Source organism: Globicephala melas, chromosome 15 (genome assembly GCF_963455315.2).
Source record: "Globicephala melas chromosome 15, mGloMel1.2, whole genome shotgun sequence".
Lineage (NCBI taxonomy): Eukaryota > Metazoa > Chordata > Mammalia > Artiodactyla > Delphinidae > Globicephala > Globicephala melas.
The window spans coordinates 5,982,729-5,996,891 of record NC_083328.1 but is presented as its reverse complement, the minus strand read 5'-3'; the positions used below and the strand labels follow the sequence as shown (position 1 = coordinate 5,996,891).

The window sequence follows — 14,163 nt, the reverse complement described above, 5'->3', positions numbered from 1 at the left end:
GTTTGTTGAATGAAACTATGAATAAATGAAACAGTCTGGGGTTTCGACTGGTTACCCCCAGTTGTGAATGGGAAGGGGGTTTGTATAGACACATCAGGAACATAACCAATCATAGGTTGGAAAGGTTATGTGTTTGCAAACATCTAAGGATTTCCTTCTGTTCAGGAGACCTTTGATTTAGTATCTGGAATGTTGATTTGGAGAGTAAGAAGATTGGTTCTTGCTTGTACCACCAGCTGAATGACAGTGAACACTTACTGCCAATTTGTCTCCATTTCCTTTACATGGATTAAGGCCTGCCACCTATTCACCACAAGACTCTTGGAAATGTTACTGAATCAATGCGTATAAAAGCTATAAGTTAACAAGGACAAAAACCTAAATGCATACTCTGTGTTAATACTTAATAATCCTTATGATTTAGATATTGCCCCAATTGCTGGGTGTGGCCCCAAGGGGGGAAGGTTTCCTATAGAAAGGATTTTATACAATTAGTGCAGAGGGATTGAAAAATGCATGCAGGTTTTTCCACTCTAGGCTGCTCACCCAGTTCATTTCCATAGCACAGGGATGGGACCAGTTTATGGGATGTCTAGGGACGTAAGATAGTCTCAGGTGGTATATAAATAGCATACAATCACTAATAACCATACTTACAAGAACAAGCAGATGCGCATACTTATGAATACTAAGTATCGTTTTCCAAATTTGAGAAGTGAAATCTGTAGTCTGCAAGCCTGTAAATCTCCTGGAGGCCAGGGCCACTTCTTACACATTTTGTTTCTAACACATTTTTTCATGTTTTTATGGAATCTTCTATTATTTTAATAAAAAGGTAGTATGATGGACAGCTTAAGAGAGTTCATTGACTGGAAATAAATTGAACTGGGTTCAAATTCTTACTCTGCAGCTTACCAGCTACAGTACATATATGACTTTGGGCAAGTCAATCAACTTCTATAAGTTTCTGTCAAATGAGGATAATAGTTCCCACCTCTTAGGGTGGTTCTAAGGGTTAAAATAGATGACATATATACAGTACTTGAGTGTGTGACACATTAAAAGCAGCCAATAAATTGTGGCAATTACTGTTTGAGAATACTGTACCAAATTGATTGTCATAATTTATTATTTCCCAATTGTTTTTTCCCCAGTCTGTGGCTTCTCTTGGTTCATTCTCTTAATGTCTTTCAAAGAGCAGAAGATCTTAATTTTGAGGAAGTCCATTTATCAAGTGTCCTGTTTAAGAAATTTTTGCTTAATTCAAGGTCATATAGATTTTTTTTCCTGTATTTTTCTATAAGTTTTATAGTTTTTACACTGATTGATTTCAGGGTGTTAAACTAAACTTGCATTGTTGGGAAAAGTCCTACTTGGTCTTGATGTATTATTCTTTTTATACAATATTCTATTCGGTTGTTAAAATTTTGTTAAGAATTTGACAATTTAAAATATAATTTAAAATCTTTGCTTATGGGGTATTGTTTTGTAATTTACTTTTCTTATAATTTCTAGTTTTGGTATCCAAGTAATTCTGGCCTCGTAAAATGCGTTCAGAAGTATTCCTTTCTCTTCAGTTTTCTGGAGACGTTTGTGTAGAATTAGCATTTTAAAATTTCTAAACATGGGAGTTTTTTTTTTTTTTAATAAATTTATTTATTTATTTTTGGCTGCGCTGGGTCTTCGTTGTGGCACACGGGCTTTCTCTAGTTGCGGCGAGCAGGGGCTACCCTTCGTTGCGGTGCGTGGGCTTCTCATTGTGGTAGCTTCTCTTGTTGCGGAGCACAGCCTCTAGGCACGCGGGCTTCAGTAGTTGCAGCACACAGGCTCAGTAGTTGTGGCTCGCGGGCTCTATCATAAGGCTCTATCATTACCTCATTTGACAGAAACTTATAGAAGTAGTTGTGGCACATGGGCTTAGTTGCTCCGCGGCTTGCGGGATCTTCCAGGACCAGGGCTTGAACCTGTGTCCCCTGCATTGGCAGTTGGATTCTTAACCACTGCACCACCAGGGAAGCCCAACATGGAAGTTTTAAGTTATATTTTTGTTAAAGATTTCTGCTGTAACTGCATAATTTCTAGCTTAACTACTGATTTGGTTTTGCTTGTTTATTCTTTCAGTTGCTAAGAAAGGTGTGTTAATACATCCCAAATGATTGTAGATTTGTCTATCTCTGTCATTTTTTTCCTTTATGTATTTTGAGGCTATATTATAGGTGCCTCTATTTTATATAATACGTTAGGTTTTTTGATAAAGTGAATGTTTTACCATTATGAAATGTTCCTTTCTGATAGTGCTTTTTGTCTTAACATTTGCTTCTCTGATATTAATATAGCAACCCCAGCTTTCTTTTGGTTAGTGTTTGCCCGGTATATCTTTTTCTCTCTTTTTACTTTAAACTTTTCTATTACCTTATGTTATTAGATGAGCTGCTCATAAACAACATATAGTTGCATTTTATTTTTATAGCATGTTTATCTTTTAACTTGAAACATCCAGTCCATTTACATTTAAAGTAATTACTGATATATTGGAGTTGAACCCTACTATCTTATCATTTACTTTATTTTTGTCCTATTCTGTTTCTCTTCTTTCTTGCCTTCTTTTGGATTGATTTTTTATTTTTTAATTTTATTTTTTGGCCGCGCCATGCATCATATGGGATCTTAGTTCCCTGACCAGGGATTGAACCTGCGTCCCCTGCATTAGAAGCTTGGAGTCTTTTTTTTTTTTTTTTTTTTTTTTTTGCGATACGCGGGCCTCTCACTGTTGTGGCCTCTCCCGCTGCAGAGCACAGGCTCCGGACGCGCAGGCTCAGCGGCCATGGGTCACGGGCCCAGCTGCTCCGCGGCATGTGGGATCCTCCCGGACCGGGGCACAAACCCGTGTCCCCTGTATCGGCAGGCGGACTCTCAACCACTCCGCCACCAGGGAAGCCCAGAAGCTTGGAGTCTTAACCACTGGACTGCCAGGGAAGTCCCGCGGATTGATTTTTTTTTTTTTTTTGCGATACGCGGGCCTCTCACTGTTGTGGCCTCTCCCGCTGCGGAGCACAGGCTCCGGACGCGCAGGCTCAGCGGCCATGGCTCACGGGCCCAGCCGCTCCACAGCATGTGAGATCTTCCTGGACCGGGGCACAAACCCGTGTCCCCTGCATCGGCAGGCGGACTCTCAACCACTGCGCCACCAGGGAAGCCCGGATTGATTATTTTTTATATTCCATTTTCAAGGACTAATTCAGAGCTGTGCTGGAGCCAGCTCAGACTGGCTCAGGAGAGCCAAGAATGCCCATCTCCTCCCAACTCCATGTTCAGTAACCTCTTGGTGGCTTGACATCAGCCATGGTAGAGCATTTATACCATAGAAAGTAACAAAGGCTTCAGATCATGGCTTTTATCCTACAGAGAGCTGGTTGCTAAATGTTTACCAGCAACCAATGATTAGTCTTTCTCTTCCTGGATAATGCAAGGATCTTAGAATACCTTAGCTCCTTTGTTATCCTTCTCCATAGTTATATGCTATTCTTGTCATGCATTTTAATTCTGTAGTAAGTATCATGTGTTTGCCATTTTCTGAAGTTCCTGTGGGATTGTTGCTATTACCAATATGTTGTTTTGACTGGTTCTTGTCCTCTCATATGCTTGGTTACCAATGTTGTGTCTAACATTTTATTTTTAAAATTGTGTAGGAATAATTTGAGACCTAAAATGATTTTATCTTTGCCCAGATAAGGTTTTCATTTTCATCTTGCCATATACCCAAAGATGTCAACAGTCTGGAATCACCTTTATCTAATTTTAGGATTTGAGATTTTCTGGACCACCCAGATGACTCAAAGCTGGGCTCCAGTCCTTGGGAAGAATGTTCATCTTCTAATTCACCCTTATTCCTCGAATCCCAACCCAAAACACAGGTGTGGTGGTTAATTTTATTTGTCAACTTGACTGAGCCCTAAGATGCCCAGATATTTGGTCAAACATTATTCTGGATGTTTCTGTGAGGGAGTTTTTTGGATGAGATTGACATTTAAATTGGTAGACTGAAAACAGATTGCCCTCCATAATGTGGATGTTGCTCACCCAATCAGTTGAAGACCTGAATAGAACAAAAGGCTGACCTCCCGCAAGTAAAAGATAATTCCTCCTGCGTGACAGGAGGAATTGAACTGGAACATTGGATCTTTCTGGTTCTACAGCAGCTTCTGGCCTTCCGCCTTGAACCAGGACATTGGCTCTGCAGATTTTTTACTTGCTGGCCTTTATAATCATGTGAGTCAGTTCCTTATGATAAATCTCTTTACATCTATCTACATATATATCTTTCTGACTCTGTATCTATCTTTCTCTCTGTCTGTTTGTCTGTCTCTCTCTCTCTCTGTCTCTCTCTCTCTCTCCTGTTGGTTCCATTTCTCTGGAGAACTCTAAGTAATACAACAGACATTTACCAGGACCCTCATCCTTGGAGGGCCCTGGACTCTGACTTTTGTCTTTGTGGTCATGATAGGCTGTCAAAAGTACTGCTCAGACTCTCAACCACTTGTACTGGAATTAGCAAATAGCCCTCTGGGTAAAGCAGTCCTAAAATGCTGAACTCACTCTCTGGTGTTTCTCTTGGATATTGACCTGGTAATTACTACCTTATTAGTTCTCTTTTAATTTTGAGTAGATGTTTTGTGTATTTTGTCCACTTGTTTAATTATCATTAGTGAGAGAGTTGTCTGTCACCCTAGTCCTCCATTACCAGAATCATTTGGTAAGTAACCATTTTAAAAAAATTATCCTGTTATTTTTATTTTGCTAAACCCTATTGCATTAATGATATGTCTTTTACACATTATTACATTGTTTGCTTTGTGATACATGTCTGTTGTAGGTTAAAGGGAATATTTAATTCTCATCAAATATAGTATAGGACATGTCATCATGTACTGCTCACAAGTGTAATCACTATGGAGTTCATTAAGTGTTAAATAAATAGGTAATTAGTGTTTAAAATGTTTATATTATGCAGAAATGTTTGGAGAATTGTTTTATAGGTGTTCAGGAGGGTTTTAGTGATATTTAGAGAAATTGGTTGGAATTTTTGGACAGATGGTGAATGCATTCTTATTTTCTCACTTAAAATAGTGTGATATAGACTCCTTTGATCTTAGAATTGTTTTGGGGAATGGATTAACCTGGGATGGCTATATTTCTATTGTAGCATATAGCGTGCCTCTGATTTTGTGTGCTTATCACATATATATTTGTGACTGGTTGTCATATCATACTCCCAAATGAAGATGTTGGCAAAAGTTGAGCAATTTCATAGTTGGAGGGAAGTTAACCAGTTGTGGCAACTGTCTTGACAGACGGAAGGGTAGAGCAGTGTGGAAAGGTAGAGACCGGGGTCCTTCACATTGCACTAATTCTGGAACCTGTGACTGCAGGGCTTGGTGTGAAAGATCATTAGATGTCACTATTGTTTGCACCACTGTTGGCTCATGTGCCACTACCTGCCACCAAGCACACTCTCAGCGAGTTCTCCCCACTCCTACCTTCCACTCCCCCAGGCTCTCCCTCCCCTTTATGCCTACTACGCATCCTTAGGCACCAGCAAAGACACGATTTCCTCTACCTTCCAGGACTCTCCTGTTGCATCCTGTACCTACCCCCACAGTAGCCTTTCTAATTGCCAAACCTAATTTTCATAATACAGGTTCCCCCTTGGTCGAAATATCTGGTTACTGTTTTGCTGTCTTTATTTAAAAGTTGTTTTTTTAAATGTCTATAGAAAAAAGTGTTAACGGAATCACTGCTCCAAAGTCTCAGGATACACTTTTCATTAGCCTAAGCCAGGGTTCAGGGTTCAGAGGAGAGAACAGTCCCTTATAACAGTCCCTTATAGCCAGCAAGTTCCCTTCCAGTCTTGTGGTTTTACCATAACTCAGGGTTGGCCTTTTCACAACAGATCTCCAGCCTCAGTTCCTGGTAGCTTGTGGGTGGAAGGGCCCACGGTCTTTGTGATTTCTGGAAACACCCAAAGTTGTGCTCCATGGGGATGACCCAGAACCTGCTGGGTTCCCCACAAGGACCCAGTAGTGGTTCACATGTGAAAGGAGGAGGAAGATAATTGGTGTATGTACCTTAAAATGTACCTGGGGTTTGCTTTAATCAGGTGTGGGAAGATACACAGACATAGAAATGATTGTCATGAAGGAAGAAGTTTATACACTCATAGACCTAGAAGTAGGAAGCATGGCATGACATGCCACTCAGGGCCATGTGGGGAAGCACCAGGGTTGGTCAGGAGTAGAAGGAGCAAGGGGGAAAGCATGGGCACGAGCTTTCATTGTGGTTTCCATGGGAAGGAATGGGCGATGCAGGGTGAGCAGGGTTAGGATTGGCTAATTTCAGCAGGCTGTGGGACAGAGGGGCAGTCCCTCGTCTGCTACCTTGTCCTGGGATAATTGGGGCAGGGGAATATTGCCTCCCAGAGTATAAGAACTGGATAGAGGAGGTGATTCAGAGTTTGGGCTCCAGATTGGTTAGTCTGTGTATGAGAGCTGTTTGCTATCCCTAAGAATTGGCAGCCCTGGGAGAGGCAGTGTCTCCTCAGATGCCAGACCTTCAAGAATATAGAAAATAAGAAAATATACTTAATACAATCAGTGATACAAAATTTAGCAGCCTTGAAAGCTATCCCCAAACATTTAGCAAAACCATCTAAATAGTCTTTGTTCCATTTACTCTACAGAACATTGGTGCCAGTGCCCTGATTTCAATCATCGTGGATGCCAATTATATATTATTATTTTGTAAGGCCATATAGATTATACCCTTTTAGGCCTTTAAGCCATTCTGAAATTTCATGTCCTTAGGCAAAAAACAGCATATATGGCGAGGTGAAGTCCGTTTTCTTATAAACACTGGGTCGGAAACCTCACCTCATCTCCTGCCACAAAGAATTATTTCTGTCTCTGCATTAACTGAATGGTCTTGGGCAAGTCACTGAGCCTGTCTACTTCTGGGCCCCCACTCTCCCTGGCAAAGTCAGGAGCTGCTCTGAAATTCTCTGAGTGTGGGGGGACCAAAAGTGGACTGTCCTCCAGGAAACAATGATAAGGTCTTTCAACCTCATGGAATGCTCCTGGCATCTCTCCAGGAAGAGGCTCGCTGCCATCAGCTACTAGACTGACAGCCCAGCAGAGCCTCCCCCAGGAGGTCAAGTGGCGGAGTCCTACGGAATGCTAGAAGAAACTTGGCGAGTGTCTCAGTGCCACGCATAATGGGCTCCGTGCCAAGTTATCTTGTTTAAACTTCACATTCCTACGAGGCAGATGCTCTTATTATTCCTCATTTAATAGTTGAGGAAACAGGAGATAAGATAGGTTAAGTTGCCCAAGGTCACACTGCTGGGAAAGTGGAACCCATATCTGACTTCAGAGCAAAAGAATTAGACTTATTTTATGTAATTACTGAGGTGAAGACTAGATTGAAGTAAGGGCAAAATAGAGGAGACATATTTTGACTCAATACTGGGTGGGACTTTTGAACCATGATTGTCAGCCAAAACTGCAATGAGCTGCCTTTTTTTCACTGGAAGAGTTCAAGTTGGATTACCATTTTTTTCAGGGATGCTGTGGAAGGGAATCCCAAACTGGCTGAAAGTTGGACTAGACACCCTCCAAATGTCCCTTTGAGCCCTAAAATTCTAATATAATTCTAAGATTGTGTGATTTGGTGTCTCCCAGGAAATTCACATACAGCAGTTGGAGACCCCACCACCGGAGGGCAGCGTCTTCACATTTGGTGCATTTGCACAGAAGGACGCAAACCCCGTTCCCTCCGAGGTGCCTAGAGAGTGCGAAGATTAGAACCATCATGGGGGGTGATGTGAGCCCGTGTGAAGACGGAGAGGGATCCACCACCAGCATATTAATATCCCTTCTTCTACCAGCCTGAACAATGATTTCTGTCTGCCAGTGCATTGGAGAGGTCAGGGTGCTGAAATTCAAAGGGAAGACCCCATTTCCATGAAGCTGGGGAGGAGGGGCGTTCTGAGGGCTGCTCCCTCTGCCCCTGCACCCCAAAGACTAGGACAGTGAGGAGAGAAACAGGGTCGAGGAGTGTCAGAAGGTGACAAAGAAATCCTGTCACACTTGGGAAGATGGAAGGACCCAGGAAGGGAAGAGCAACTTGGAGGGACCGTGAGACCTGCCTTCCATTCAGGTGGTTCTGTAGAGTCCCGGGTGTCAAAACCAGGGTTGACAAGTGGATTCCACCAGGGGGCAGGGCTCAGCCTGATTTAAGGAAGCTCTCTGTGCAATGTCAGGAAGCACTGCCGTGGGAGGCATTCACTCCAAAAGTATTTACCGTATTTACTGTGTTCTCCCTTCAGGCTGGGCGCTATCTTATTGCTGAGAAACAGCAGTGAATAAAACACACAAGATACACTTTGCCTGCCCTCACAGAGCTGGCCTACCTGTGTCTGAGCATCCAGGGAGATGCTGAGGCGTGGCGTGGGGGGCCTTTGGGTCGTTAGCCTGGATGGATCTTAACATCCTCTTAGGGGGTCCTGTAACTATCTCAGCTTTACGAAACCTAGTTTGTCTTCATATCTCTGATATGATATCTCTCTTCATATCTCTGATATGATACACCCTTTCACAATTTGCAAAGAACCTCACCATGACTACATAGGTTTCATGGTTTCCAATAGCCACAAGCCTGTGAATGAGGTCACGGACACAACAGAACTCTGATATACTATAAAAATTGCCTTTGGATTAGGAAGTCACAGAAAAAATTCTTCACTTAAAAACAATCTCGGTCTATTTTTCAAGTTTCTTTTATTTAAGATGCACGGGGACAAGGTATTAAAATTGTCCACACGAGGAATTACTTCTAGAGAACAGCCAAGTCCCACAGACATTACATATTCCGTCCTTGACATGAACATGTAGAATCTCAACTAAATCAGACCCACTCTTACTGTTATCCAAGTGCTTGACAGGTTGATGCCATCTCGGAGAAGCCGCGCTAATTTAAATTCCTCTAATGGCTGGGTATTTACATCCCCAAGCCCATCTCCCCCACAGCTATCTTTATTCTTTTGCACCTGTCTCTTTCTGGCTTGCACTTTCCTTTGCATAGTAAACATTCTCAGGATAGACCCAGTTTTCCATTTTCATATATTTTTCCTCTCAGTGGTCTGCTGTTGTGATCTGTGTCACCCTGGAAGAAAAAAGAGAGAGAGGGTGAGAAGACCCTTGTGGGCCAGAGCTGGGAATTCTGACATCTTTGCCCCCTTCTTGCTAGAAAGACAGTGCCCTCAGGTTCCTGGGCTGCTTCTGCACAAGTTTCCTTCCTTGTAATGGACACCACTGGGTCATACCTGGCTCATTCTCTGCTAGGTTGTGAGGGTTTAGGGACACCTTCTTTGGGCCTGGCATGCCCAGGTAGGTCTGAACTCTAGTCGGGCCATTGAGAGGGCCAGAGTGCGATGCCCTGGGATGCAATGCTCACCATGCACTTGTCTGCAATGTCTCATGAGGGGCCAAGAGGCTTCTTTTGCCAACTTGATGTGTCTTCCCAAGAAAGAAAAGCTACTACTCCTCACATCCCACAAATGGATTTTAAAAATTAGCAAGATTTCCTTATGGAGATTATGGAACACTTGCTCCCAGCAGGGCCCTTCACACCCACCCCCCACACCTGTCCCACCAGCTTTGTCTCCCACCCTGTCCAGCACTCTGACCTCATCCTGAGCCCCTCTTCTCCAGTCATGCTGTACTCTTGTGCGCATCCCACCTCTGCACTTTTGCATGTGTTGGGCCTTCTTTCCCTCTCTACCTGGTGAGGGATCCATTTTATATATTCTTTTTAATTTCGATTCTGTTATTTTTACTTTTCATTTTTGTTTATTTTAATTACTATCTGAGATGAATACTTTTATGAAATACACTGACCATGCACTTGGATGTCATGGCAGCATCCAATTGCTCTCGAAATTTCTAAACGCTTCCTCTCAGTTTCTGCAGTGGGGACCACCCACTGAGTGGTGCTGCTCTAGACTCTCATACGGGTCATGTCCTCCATGGAGCTGCTCCCTAGCCACCTCAGGTCGAACCAGTCGTTCCTCCCCTGGAATCCCCTCCTGTGAGAAGCAAACACTGCAGAACAGTTGCTCACAGCCTTGTGGTGATTGCTGTGTGTGTCTGCCTCTCCACTGGATTCTGAGCTCCATGAGGCGGGATGTCGTTTCTTATTCATCTCTGTATCCCAGAGTACAGGCCTAGTCCATATTCAGGGCTTGGTCAGTATTTGTGATTGAAGATAATGCCACTTTGGAAAACTAAATTCCTGTGGGATTTTGGCTTAGTGCTAACCCATGTACTAGTTTGCTTGCAATATCTCATGGCCACAATGGCATATCTGTGACTGATACGGGGAAAATGGGGTAAAAGAGTGAGGATGGACCAGGACACAGAGAGCAGACCCCAGGGGCTCTGCCTCTGGGCACTGTTGGCAGGACTGTAACCCAATGACACGAAGACAGAGCAGTTGGACCAGGGCCAGCAGACCCCAGGAATAAACAGTCACCAAGCTGGGGCAGGGGATCTGCTTTACAAGGTGCCTAATCCGGGAGGCTAAGACTTAGCAGGCAGAAGGAGCTGAAATGCCTCCTGAGTCTGGGTGGTGCAGGAGGCCTAAGGAGTAACCCCCACCAAGGGGGGAGCTCAAAAGAAGGGACCCCTTTGAGGGTTTTGCCCTGAAGGGAGGGGGTTACATGTTAATTGTAGGACTCATCCAGAGGCAAGCCTCTGGTTTCCTTAACTTCCTGAGCTAACCATTATTTAAGAATTAGAGAATTAAAAAGAAGATTCTGTGTCCTATTTTTTGCTCTCTCCCTAAGCAAATGGTGAGAAAAGTCTCAGCTTGAATTCAAAGGTCAATGGGGTTATCACTTCTGGCTAAAACCCAAACTGACCCGGTCCTGAGAGATAGAGAGCTGTGAGTGGGGGACCTTACCCTCACCAAGGGCTGACTCAACCGGATGCTCGAACATGAGGCCAGAAAAAAATTCCCAGAATCCGTGGAGGTTGAACATCAGCATGTGGCACTGAGACTCCAAACCCCTGCCCCTCCCAACCTAAACCAAGTCCTTGATCATGAGTTGTCCCGGTTCATCCTAATCAGACGGTAACCTTATCAATCTCCACAGCAATTAAAGGACAGCCTGCCTTTCCATTAACACAGGGCTTGCGTGACCATGGGCGTCACTGAACTTCCCTGAGCTCATTTTCCTCACCTGGCAAACGCAGATATTTATACCTACCTCAATGGTATAAATTAGAGTGAAAAACATTTACCAGATGTCTGGCTCTTGTGAAAGTAGAAGAAACCTGCATTCCTTGGCTCCTGTTTCTGTAAGGGGAGATTTCTGCTACAGCACTGGTTCTCAAACTTGCCCATATGTCAGAATCACCTGGAGGGCTGGTTAAACCTCAAATGCAGGGCCCACCCCCAGAGCTTCTGCTTCAGTAGGTCTGGCGTGGAGCCCAAGAATTCGCATTTCTAACAACTTCCCAGGTGATGCTGAGGTGGCTGCTGGTCCAAAGGACCACATTTTGGGAACCACTGCTCTAGAATAATGTTCTTTGCTTCTCACCTTTCCCTTGCTCCTCTCATGGGAAGAGGAGTGGTTTATCCTGTGCTTGGAAGAAGGAACCAGGAAGGCAGGGATGAACCCCATCTGGTCTCCTTTTGGATCTACCTGCAGGGTCGATGAGCTCTGGTCATTCCTGCCCTTGGAGTAGGGGCTGCTCCCCAGGGAGCAGGGCTGTGGTTGTTCAGTTCTGCAGGTACTTTTAATTCTGGGGTGAAGTACAAGGATGCTCATGGTGGACACCCATGAATTCTCTATCTAGAATTGCATCATAATAAAACTAGCATTGTGACTTTTATGTGTTTGTCTCCTGTATTTCTTCTCAATTGGTTCTGGATTAAGGAAAATAATAAAAGACTATTAAAAAAATTTCCCCTAAAATCCCACTGGCGCTCAGTGCTCAAGAAATGGTAGCTGTGATGATGATGATTTCCTTGATGTTAGAAACCTAAATTCAGCCAGCATTGATGAAATCCTCAGGGATGATACTGTGGGGGATATGAAAGATGAATGCACACCACCTATAAGCTTGCAAATGTCCCTACAGTTCTCCAGTGAAAACAAGCATGTACTGAGCACCTATCTGCCAGGCCTAGTGTGAAGGGGCAGCAGACGCGGAACCTGCCTCCCAAGAGCTTCCACTCAGATGGGGGGAGCGTCACGACCACCAGCACCTGTGACACAAGTGTACGGCATCACACCTGAGAGTGCTGAGGGAGTGTTGCGGCTGAAGGGACAGGGGAGGCTTTGGGATCCCCGTTGCATAAGGTCGGGGCATGGCAGACAGGAAGCAGAGAAGTTGGAAAGAGCAAAGCAAGAGCAGGGGAGGTGAACTTGGAGCATAGAGTCCACACCTACCGGCTGTGAGCTGGAACACGTGGCACCTCACTCCTCAGAAAGGGTTTTGGAGGTGCCTGTCTTGGACACCTGGATGATTTCCACAGAGGTGATGCCTTTGCCAGCCACGCGGTGTCTGGTGCGCAGCTTGTTCAGGGCGGTCTCCGCCATGCCGGCCCGCTCCTCGGCGTCATCCAGCTCATGTACCGTCTTCCTATAGCGAGCCAAGGTCTGGTTGGCCTGCTCCTCCTGTGACAAAGGCACAGTGGAAAATGGGGCATAAACCTGGCTTGTTCTGGCTAAACGTGCATTGTTTTCAGTTCTACATGGACATCTTAAAGAGTCCAGTCTTTCTGTAAGGCTTATTAGGAAACACAGCAGTCCTGGGTCGGGGCATCCTCCAGGTCACCACGGACACCTACCTTCAACGCTTTTAGCTGATTGTTTTTGGTTTTGACGTCCATATTTCTAAATAAAATGTGCTCTGTTGCGGCTTCTATAATATGTGGTTTTAGGCATTAGCTATTAGTACCCCACCATGGAAGATGTGGATTTGGAGCTTTCTTGAGCCCCTGTCACACATTTCCCACCCCCTCATCTTCCCAAGAGAGTAATAGTGTCATTTTGGTTAGAACCGTATTTCCTATAAACCTGGCCTTTATTGAGCCTTTTGGGAACAGTGTTAGGTGCGTGGGTGGATGATGGCGTCAACATGGTGGTCCCAGAACTGGCAGCAAATGACAGCAGAGTCAAATATCTATATCCTGGGTGGGGGATGATGGTGGCGGCAGGTGGGCGTGCGGTCTAGGGTTGAGACTTGAAGCTGCCATTTGCTAACCATGTGACTTTGACTGAAATAACATAAGTACCCTACTCTGGGCTGTTTCCTCACCTGTGAAATAGATTAAGAGTATCAGCCTTCCTGCCTTGTGTCAAGGGGATCAAAAAAGGGAAGGTCCTGGTGTTTAACCTTCTGACCAAGAGGGAGAGGCCACAAGGGGCAGTGGAAGCAGGACGGAGGCACCCGAGACCTTCCCTGGCTTTAGATCCCACCGAAGTAGGTGTTTTAGTTAGCACGGGTGTTCTCGGGATATCTTCATTTTTTACACGTTCTTATCTCCAGTGTGTCATGTCTAGTCCACTCCCCATGTGACAGCGAGGATGAAGTGCTGTGGACAGGAAGCCATCTTTTGGCCAAGACTTGAGTCCTCTCCTGTGGTTCATTCTAACCAAGGCTGGAAACCTGGGCTGGGAAGGGGGGAGAATTGGGGCCACGTGGTAGGCACCCACCGCCTCCTCGATCTGCCGCTTGTAGACCTTCAGCTTGTTCTGCAGCTTCTCCACCAGCTCCTGCATGCGCTGGTTGGTCTTGTGGTCCTCCTCCGTCTGGAAGACCAGCTCTTTGAGGCGCCGCTCATTCTTCCGCAGCGTCTTGACCGTTTCCACGTGCTGTTTCTGCTCCCCGTCCAGCTCCGTCTCCAGTTCTTTGATCTGGGGGAGGAGGAGAGGAATGCGGCTGGGGGAACGCAGGTTTTTGAACTTCAGAGCTCAGTGGCCTTGGGCAGGGGTGTTGCGGTGTCCACTTCCTGCCCAGAGGTGAGCCCTGCCCAGGAGGGTTGGGTGGGCTCAGCCTTTCACCAGCAGGTGGTCAGATGCCTTGAGCCTCAAGTTTCCTC

General features: G+C 44.9%; 2 protein-coding genes across 3 annotated transcripts in view; one reads left to right on the top strand and one right to left on the bottom strand.

Moving 5' to 3' along the window:
- The window catches only part of KPNA7 (karyopherin subunit alpha 7), a 130,465-nt gene that overhangs the window by 1,919 nt on the left and 114,383 nt on the right, over positions 1–14,163 (top strand). The gene's annotated exons all lie outside the window — the stretch shown is intronic.
- The window catches only part of MYH16 (myosin heavy chain 16), a 52,320-nt gene continuing 50,692 nt past the window's right edge, over positions 12,536–14,163 (bottom strand). The window contains exons 41-42 of the mRNA XM_030846007.2: positions 13,778–13,978; positions 12,536–12,736 (exon numbers count right to left, since the gene is read on the bottom strand). Of these exons, the coding sequence (XP_030701867.2) occupies positions 12,536–12,736; positions 13,778–13,978 (402 nt within the window). The remainder of the gene's footprint in view (positions 12,737–13,777; positions 13,979–14,163) is intronic.